General features: G+C 38.6%; 1 protein-coding gene across 2 annotated transcripts; it reads right to left on the bottom strand.

Annotated features, from left to right (window-relative positions):
* Positions 1–4,385: 4,385 nt before the first annotated feature.
* On the bottom strand, positions 4,386–6,228 carry LOC127942769 (uncharacterized). Of its 2 annotated transcripts, XM_052538725.1 has the most exons (8): positions 6,098–6,228; positions 5,720–5,832; positions 5,544–5,623; positions 5,336–5,452; positions 5,171–5,218; positions 4,999–5,082; positions 4,851–4,916; positions 4,386–4,759 (listed from the first exon to the last, which is right to left on the bottom strand). In XM_052538725.1, the coding sequence occupies exons 2-8, from the start codon at positions 5,760–5,762 to the stop codon at positions 4,580–4,582; spliced, it is 618 nt and encodes a 205-aa protein (XP_052394685.1). In that variant the 5' UTR covers positions 5,763–5,832; positions 6,098–6,228; the 3' UTR covers positions 4,386–4,579. The 2 variants fall into 2 exon arrangements, 1 of the variants encoding a protein (XP_052394685.1); XR_008149404.1 differs by lacking the exons at positions 5,171–5,218; positions 5,544–5,623; positions 5,720–5,832; positions 6,098–6,228 and having other exon boundaries at positions 4,389–4,916; positions 5,336–5,537.
* Between the last annotated feature and the right edge of the window lie 3,863 nt (positions 6,229–10,091).

The following is a 10,091-nucleotide window of genomic DNA, read 5'->3' as shown; positions in this document are numbered from 1 at the left end:
CAGCTGCCCTTCCTGATCTCCAGTCTTCCCAGTCTGCCCTGCTGATCTCCAGTCTGCCCAGCTGCCCTCCCTGATCTCCAGTCTTACCAGCTGCCCTCCCTGATCTCCAGTCTTCCCAGCTGCCCTCCCTGATCTCCAGTCTTCCCAGCTGCCCTCCCTGATCTCCAGTCTTCCCAGCTGCCCTCCCTGATCTCCAGTCTGCCAAGCTGCCCTCCCTGATCTCCAGTCTGCCCAGCTGCCCTCCCTGATCTCCAGTTCGCCCAGTCTGCCCTTCCTGATCTCCAGTCTGCCCAGCTGCCCTCCCTGATCTCCAGTCCGCCCAGCTGCCCTTCCTGATCTCCAGTCCGCCCAGCTGCCCTTCCTGATCTCCAGTCTGCCCAGCTGCTCTTCCTGATCTCCAGTCTTCCCAGTCTGCCCTCCCTGATCTCCAGTCCGCCCAGCTGCCCTCCCTGATCTCCAGTCTTCCCAGCTGCCCTTCCTGATCTCCAGTCCGCCCAGCTGCCCTTCCTGATCTCCAGTCTGCCCAGCTGCCCTTCCTGATCTCCAGTCTTCCCAGCTGCCGTTCCTGATCTCCAGTCTTCCCAGCTGCCGTTCCTGATCTCCAGTCTTCCCAGCTGCCCTTCCTGATCTCCAGTCTTCCCAGCTGCCGTTCCTGATCTCCAGTCTTCCCAGCTGCCGTTCCTGATCTCCAGTCTGCCCAGCTGCCCTTCCTGATCTCCAGTCTTCCCAGTCTGCCCTGCTGATCTCCAGTCTGCCCAGCTGCCCTCCCTGATCTCCAGTCTGCCCAGCTGCCCTCCCTGATCTCCAGTCTGCCCAGCTGCCCTCCCTGATCTCCAGTCTGCCCAGCTGCCCTTCCTGATCTCCAGTCTTCCCAGTCTGCCCTCCCTGATCTCCAGTCCGCCCAGCTGCCCTCCCTGATCTCCAGTCTTCCCAGCTGCCCTTCCTGATCTCCAGTCTGCCCAGCTGCCCTTCCTGATCTCCAGTCTTCCCAGTCTGCCCTGCTGATCTCCAGTCTTCCCAGCTGCCCTTCCTGATCTCCAGTCTGCCCAGCTGCCCTCCCTGATCTCCAGTCTGCCCAGCTGCCCTTCCTGATCTCCAGTCTGCCCAGCTGCCCTCCCTGATCTCCAGTCTTCCCAGCTGCCCTTCCTGATCTCCAGTCTGCCCAGCTGCCCTCCCTGATCTCCAGTCTTCCCAGCTGCCCTTCCTGATCTCCAGTCTTCCCAGCTGCCCTTCCTGATCTCCAGTATTCCCAGCTGCCCTCCCTGATCTCCAGTCTGCCCAGCTGCCCTTCCTGATCTCCAGTCTGCCCAGCTGCCCTTCCTGATCTCCAGTCTGCCCAGCTGCTCTTCCTGATCTCTAGTCTGCCCAGTCTGCCCTGCTGATCTGAGGACTGTGTTGGAAGATCATCCTCCAAGCACACACACACAGTTACTTTATTTAGCTGTTGTTTAATTTTTGTGATTGCTTTTATTCAGCTATTATTAATTAAGTCCAGTTTCTGTTTAGTAAGTTCAGTCTTGTAACATCTATATAGTATAGTTCATTTCACAATCTTTGGGTGTAATTTTATAAAACAGTTTAATATTGTTCGGTGATTTCAGTGGTTAGCATTTTACAACTTTCTCATTTTATGAGTAACCTTTAACCTAAGTTACAGTTTAACAAGCAAGATCTGGTTTAGTATTGTGTTAAGTTCCTGTATTATTTATATCACATTTAACTATCGATTACAGACAGATTTTTTTTTGTAAAATTTCCTATATTGGTCAAATACTTTGATATACATTGTCTAAACTAATATTAGTTTCTGTTTTATTATATTTACTGTAAAGTATATTCATTGTTAGGTATAGTAGGTTCCTTTTCATAGATCAATTAAATTTTGTGTATTTTATATAATTGTTTTTTATTTGACTTAGTTGGAGTCCAACTGATACATTATAATACAAATATTAAGAATAAGAATTTATTTGTTTAGTGAGTGTTTTTATTAGGTGTTTTTGCAAACTGCTACCATTTGCGTTTTTACTTTTACTGGCTGAATCTTCAGAAACGGTGAGAGAGATATAAATTTACTTATACACGGTTTTCGTATTCTCAAAGGAGCTCCGGTTAATTTTTAAGTATTCAATAATCAGTAGTTCAATACATTTTCTTATATTTACTGCATTTATTTGTCAGCATTAAAACATCACCATGCCGAGAAAAGGTAAGAGGAGTGCATCTCAGAAACAGCACAGAATGCAAGAAGCTTCAGGTGGCTCCAGTAGCGGTAACTCCGTGTCACACAGCGTCGATGCAAACCCGTATGTTCTGTCTGTTACAGCATCGCACTTTCAAGGTGATACTAGGTATAAGATTTACTCCAGAGGCTATCAGTGTACGTGCAATGCTTTAATGTTCCTAGCTGTCCATAATGAACGCAATGAGTTGCAAAGTTGTGATTTAGACCGCATTTTACAGAGAGGTTTTGCAGTTTACACTAGTGTCAAACGAACACTGCAGAGCAAAAGACAATTTGTGGCTAATTTTTTTAAACTTTGATGAGCTGCCAAGCACAGTTAAGACCAGCTCGGCCTGTTACAACATCCTGAAACATCCTCCGAGAGTTGGATTTCTGGAAGATTCACCTGTCCTAGGTGAGTATGAAAACCTTGAGAATACTCTGCAGTGCCTCAGAGCTGAAGTGAGTGACGCGTTGCTGCTGATTGAAACCACGTGTATCGCCATAGTCAGAGATCGCTCAGGGAGGTTTGGTTATTTCGACTCTCACTGCAGATCAGCATATGGAATGCCTGAGTAAGAAAGCACAGGTACAGCCATGATGTTGACCTTCTTCCGTCTAGAAGACATGATGGAGGAGATAGGTCTGACTGCAGAACTGCAGAACCATTACGTCACAACAGTCTGAGGACGACAGCGCAAGCCCGACTGTCTGAGGGCGGAAGTGGGCGGGGCAAGGAATTACGCTCCTTCCGTGTTTTGGAACTTTTTAAGTTTAAAACAACGTTATTATTAAGACTTTGTTTTAAACGATTTATTTGAAAATGTATATTTAAGACTGATTAACAATATTATACATTAGACAAATCATAAAATTAAAAATAAATAATCCAATGAAAACAGAGCTTGAGAGTTTGAACATTTTATTCAGTTGAAAATAACTTTAAATACTCAAACAACATAGACCACCATACACAATAATATGATGGACTGAAAACAAAAAAAAAATATTAATTTAAATAAAATGAGTTTTAAATAAAATCACACACTAGCTGTTTTCTAATTAAATAAAATTACAAAATCAAACTATATAAATAAATTATATAAAACAAAATCAAAGGTTTAAGAATCAAAGTTTAAGAAGGGCCTCTTCCTGGTCTTCCTTCTTTAGGTCCAGATATGACGGCTCTTGCACAGAACCTCGGAAGGTGTGGCAGTTGTCCCGCAGCCATCCAACTGCGGTCCTGAGGTCTTTGACCATCTGTGGTTCCTTCATGAGAGAAGAGTACAAAAAAGGAATGAAATAATTAATTCATTTAAAATAATTATTCTCACAAGAGAAGAGATGCACCACATTTGGCTGCTAGCTCATTTCCATCTGTTGTCCCTGGGGAGATTGGAAGTGTCCTCAACAATACATTGTAATTTAATCAGGATGCATGAAAAGTAATGTTTTTAAATTATGCTCTTTCATGTGCCCGTTTGAGACAATAAAAACATACCATGTCGCCGGTTTCGGTGTCTTCTTGTGCTTTAGGTGGCTCCTGCACATCAACGGCAACATGTTTCCTGTGACAAATACATTTTTAAGTAAATTTATAGACAGAGAAAAACTTGAGAAAGCAGGAGAGTTACCTTTCAATGGCAAAATTCTCCATGAGAATAAGGCACCACCATTTTGGAATAAGAGGAAAATCCGACTTGCATAAGGGGAGAAAGTGTTAATAGGTCAATTTAATGGATTATATCATCTAGTTAAAATATATATTTTTAACAAAGACTTACAGCTGTAAAATCAAAGGGTGCCTCAAAGACCATGTGCAGAGCATACTGAAATTCCCCCCAAAAAAGGAAATCAGTCAAGTTCAGGCAACCATATAATGGTTTCATTCTTATGATTTATCTAACTTTTTTTTACTTTCCCTTTTTTCCCTCACCATCAGCATGAAGATCCCACAAATTCCCACGGAGCCAGTCAGCTGTTGTGGAACATTCTAAAACAATGCAATTATCATTAAGTTATCCCTGGAAAGGATGTGACAAACATATAAAAACACAATCTATATAAGTAGCTTATGTTTTTTGATAGCCTAATAAAACTAACCTTGTTCTTGATCAGCTTCCATGGTCCTGGAGCGATTCTGTTTGTCCATTTACTGCAACAAAATCAAACAGAAATATTTTAATATATTATAACCAGAAAAATTGGACAAAAAAGCAAAGTATATTTACTCTAAAGCAAAAAAAATTACCCCTGACTGAATTGCAAAAACAACATTTCAAATTTAGAAAATAAAAACAGCATGCAGATCATCATGCAAATGAACATCATGCACAGAACAATCAGCAGTGAACATCAATGAAGAGCAAACTTTGGAACAACGAACTTTGAACAGCAAACCTTGAACTGCGAACTCTGAACATAATATTTATATATGTAATGCAACCTGAAGACAGTCACATATTTTACATCACCAATCCCGTAGGGGTGAGTTGAATCAAAAAAATACATAGCCTTGTTTTTAGGCTTCAGAACCTGTGAAATACAGTTGTTAGTATATTGAATCCTAATATCACCATATAATCTTAAAGAGTTAGTTCACCCAAAAATGAAGGGAACAACATACACATAGCATCCAGTGTCCTGGCATCCAAGCAGGGAGCAGAATGTAATCCTTGGATCCTATGTTATCCTTGGGTGAACATAAGATCCATTCATTTGTTGTAACTGAATTTATAACTGTTCCAGTTTTAGATATAACTTGATGGACTTACTGGAAACGATAAAAATGGGTCCAATTCAAGTGGTGGTAGCCAGGTAACTACAACATAGGAATTTGCTGCAAACACATCTGTTCCCTAAGCATAACATTCATTTGCACATCCATTACAAAACACAATTACGTCTCCAGGTGATCATGAGTTATACAGTTGTAGGCAAAAATACCTTTTCCTTAGCCAACATGACGATCACATTAAGACAGCTGTTTGCAATCTGTTTTTAAATATATTATATATTAGTTATATAATAACATTAGTTAATTACTAACAAAATATATATTAGCTGTATGGTCAATTTTTCTATTTTTAAAATCATTATTTGTCCACTTACTGTTGCCTCAAGCGCTGCATTGAGGCCCAAGGTCAAGAAATCTTTTCGCTGCAGTTTAATGCTTCCAACTTGAGCAATTGTCTCATCTCTGTCATTTTTACTCAAAATCTGGTTAAGCTTTACCACAGATTAAGATAAAGAGACCAGAATTACATTCAGTATACATAAAATGTGTTAATAAAAGTGTGATAAAAACAAACAATTTTACCAATGATGACTGCCAATCACTTGGCTGGAAATCCCAACAACTTCTACTGGCAGACAACTGTTTAATGTCACAAACCATTCCTGTTGCAGTGAAGACATAAATTATACACAGAATAAAATACCACACAGTTTCTAAAGTATGTTACCACCATTTAACCCATGAATGAAAACACTCACCACCTGTTGTAACCATTGAAGCAGCCGGGGTACTGTCCTCCATCACAACATCAGTTCCACCTGCTTCCTCATGGTAGAAACAAGGCTGACCCTCTCTGAATCGATATGTGCTTCTATCGGTTAAATAAAATACAATTAATGCAATTCTCATGGTCAGAAAATTTAACAAATGCTGTAAAATACAACGCCAACAACAAATTAAATCACAAACCATGAATATGTAACCCAACAAAATGATACTGTGATATTGCTTAATATTAGCCTAACTTACAAAATACTTCCTTTAAAAAACAAATGTCAGTACAGAGCCGTCTTGTATAAGCATAACGTTATAATGTTAAGTATGTTGCATCTATCAAATATATAACTTCTTTTTACCTCTTTCTCTTCTTCTTTTCCTTGTTCTACAGTGTGCTCCGCCATAGTTAAACCTTTTATTGTCTATCTTTTACTGTCTAAAAACCTTTTACTGTCTAGTCTAAACAAACACGTCTAAACATGAACTTCCGGCATCAGACTGCTACCCCGCCCACTTCCGCTCTCAAACAGTCGGTCTGGAGCTGTCGTCCTCCGTCTGTTATGACGTAATGGTTCTGCAGTTGGTTATTATTGTGATCGAGAGGCTGATGCTATTGTTTCAATGGTGTTTCGATTTGAGAGACCAGCAACAATTTGATCTGATGCCTTTATCGTTCATTAACCAAATAGCTGAAAGCAGTGCACATCCTGAAGTCTCCCTGAACTGCTGTGAGCTCGAACGTGATGTACATCCATCTGTCTCTGCTCTGTCAAACAGTGAACAATGCAGGTCTGCTGATGTCTCACAACAGTGTGTCCAAGATCCGGAACAATCTGAGACGACAGCCACGTCAAATAATGATCAAGCCCACTTGACATATCAAGATAAAATGGACCTGATAACTTCTGTCACTCAGAATCAAGACAGTAACAAAATGTTGTCATTCAGTGAACTTTATCACGGCATGCTGCAGGATCAGTTGCCATTGTCGGCTCCAAATCACAATTATTCACAATCCACAAACAAGCAGACAGAAAAACTGAACAAGACTCGGAAGCGAAAGGCTTTCAAAAAATTGCAGAAAAAAATAGTTCAGATGCAAGGTGTATATGACAAAAAACAGGCGGTACGTAAACTCTATGATTATAAAAGAAGCAGTGATTCCAGGGAAAGACGTAAACAAGCCATGAAGAACAAGTATTGGAACAGTATGTTTTACAGGGAAGAACACAGACAAGCAATGGAAAACAAATATAGAAATATTAATGAATACGGAGAGAAAAGAAAGGCTTATGTAATTAGCAAGTACAGAAATAATGGAAAATACAAAGAGAAACAAAAGAGCTATGCAACCAACCAGTACAAAAATATGCAGCGTTTCCATCGAAATTACCCAGAGCATTTGTACCAGGAACTTTTTTCCCCCCAGACCTGTTGCTTTCTGCGTTTCCACCGCGGTGTAAAGTACCGGGAAGATTAGGCAAATAGACTGGTGACGTAGGTCTGCGCGCGTTTCTCAATACAATGCACCGTGGATAAAAAATAAATAAATTTTGGACGTGCATCATCGGTAGTTAGTTCTGACTTAGTGCATTCGACTGGGGAGTGATGTCCACGACGACGCAAATCCTGTAATTTTCCTCTCTGTATATTTACAATAAAACGAAATAGGATATCAAATACCACTGCCTCCTTTGGTTTTCATTCAAGCATAATAACAGCTGCAGAAATGTACTTAGTTCAGGGATATGTGTATATGCAGCCACAGAGCTGGGTAGATTACTTATGAATTGTAATCAGTTACTGATTACTTGAAAAAAATTGTAATCAGTAATATAATCTCTTAGATTACACATTTTTGGTAACGTAATCTGATTACTTTTGGATTAATCAATCAATCAATCAATCACCTTTATTTTTGTATAGTGCTTTAAACAAAATACATTGCGTCAAAGCACAGAGGCGACAGCGGCAAGGAACCGAAACTCCATCGGTGACAGAATGGAGAAAAAAACCTTGGGAGAAACCAGGCTCAGTTGGGGGTCAGTTCTCCTCTGACCAGACGAAACCAGTAGTTCAATTCCAGACTGCAGCAAAGTCAGATTGTGAAGAAGAATCATCTGTTTCCTGTGGTCTTGTCCTGGTGCTCCTCTGAGACAAGGTCTTTACAGGGGATCTGTATCTGGGGCTCTAGTTGTCCTGATTACATTTAGATTACATTTGTGCTTACCCTTATTTGATGTCACATATATTCAGTTAGCCTAATCTTGTACTTTTTAAAAATATATATTTAAATATATTAATTATTCAGCAAAAAAAGCCACAATTGCTTATTTGTCAAGTGCAATATATGGACAGTTAATACTTAGAAAATACTAACACTAATTTACCTTGCTGTTAAAGTTTGCTAGTAACACTGAAAAAAAAAAAAAAAATCACATTTTATGATTTTAGAGCATATTTACTTACATTTTAAAAACCAATATTGAAAAACATTAAATTCACAGCAATATCACTACTAGGTAAAATATTTAATCTAAAAAATTAAAATAAAAAATAAAAGTGAATAAGACAATGAAAAAACATCAAACAATATAGCTACACTGCGAACGTGAATTTTGAAAAGACTAAACCCACTCTGCGGTGACATTTCTATCCATCTCAAACCATTTTAAGTGCAAAGTAACAATGAGGAAAAGACAAATAATAACAACATTACATAAATGAATATTAAAGAGGATGAAACTCACAGCAATAACATTGCTAATACAGGGCTCCACATTAAGCTTTTTCATGAGCTTGTCCTTTGGACAAGTAAATCAATCATTCACTTGTAAAAAAGTATACTTGTCCAGGGAAAAAAACTTTTGTTAGTTTTTTGGCACAAATGTAATTTATTCTGAAACGGTCTCATCAGTGCTCTATCAGGTATTACTATAATCAGTATATTTTTTGATATTTGCCTTAAATTGATTGCTGGTACACTTTAACTTTATAAAGGAAAATATTTTCCTAAACTGATTAAATGTAGATGTCTACATATACGTTGAATTCTCACATGTGATCAATACATTACGTTAGAATAACAAGACATTAAGGTTATTGTTATTATTATTAAAATGAAATCAGTATCAACAAACTCCATCTGTCCAAATAAATAATTAATGTTATTACTTTTTTTACATACAAAATATGAAATGTTGAAAATGCAATGATACTTTTAAATATGATATTAAACCACCAGTAGGCGTCGACAAGTCACTGTCTTAATCAGATTAGCGCCGTATTGTTTACTCGCTGTATTATATTAGTCATCCGAGGCTGTCTTTGAGTTTCATTGCATTTAACTAAATGAACACAGCTGCTAACTAGTGTGATTAAACTCTGTCGTTCACGTGACGTGCCATAGACTTTCAATATATTCATTTCAGGTCAAAGATGTAAATTTGTAGTAAAATCATGGTAACCACGACACCTACAATAGTAACAAATTAAATTTGAAGTTAAAACCCAGGAACGGGACATTTACCATGTTTTTACCACAGTAACTGTAGTTTTACTATGTTATATTAATAATCAATACAATAGTACATTAATCATCAAACTAACTATGGTTGTACATGTACATGTGCGTTTATATTACAGATATCACACATTTACTGTACCATGCTTTTGATACCTTTTTATGTAAATCTAAAAAAATAAATAAATAAAAGGAGACATTTTTCCCCTCGTGCAGCTCATTCATATCAGTTTATAGTTTAAATATTTTGCAAAACATTATTAAAATTCTGTTTATAATTCTATTTTATTCTACCCCCCCCCCCCTTTCTTATTTTTATTATTTATGTATTTTTTTTTAGCTGAAAAGATGTAAAGGAAGCAGTCAGCCCAGTGGTGTTTGTGGAGAGGTATTCCTTCAGAAATGGAGAAGACAGAAAGCTGCGGAGGCAGACATTTGCAGCAGGAAGTCTGTGTTGGTTTTACCTTTTTATCAAACTGCTGTTATAAATTGCACAGCATTTGTTGTTTCTTAAACTTTTGCACTGTCCAAATACCCACACTTGCCTTCTTTGCACTTGACCACTTGATTATTTATTTGACGTCTTTCTTGTCAAAAACAGTTGGAGGGCCAGATAAAAACGATCTTTGTCATATAGAATTTTTTGTAACCTTTTTTTTTTTTTTTTTTATTTAGTCTTGTTGCGGTGTGCTGACCCTAACGTCAAATTTAAACGCTGCTGAGTTCTATAGAAGTCTATCGGACTAACCTGCACGTTGAAAAATAACAGCAAAGGTATACCCAGTGCGTCAAAAAAGTGACGCCAGATCCCTTGACCATGCATCAGACAT

The sequence above is a fragment of the Carassius gibelio genome, chromosome A22 (assembly GCF_023724105.1).
Source record: "Carassius gibelio isolate Cgi1373 ecotype wild population from Czech Republic chromosome A22, carGib1.2-hapl.c, whole genome shotgun sequence".
Lineage (NCBI taxonomy): Eukaryota > Metazoa > Chordata > Actinopteri > Cypriniformes > Cyprinidae > Carassius > Carassius gibelio.
This window is presented reverse-complemented; position numbering and strand designations above follow the sequence as displayed.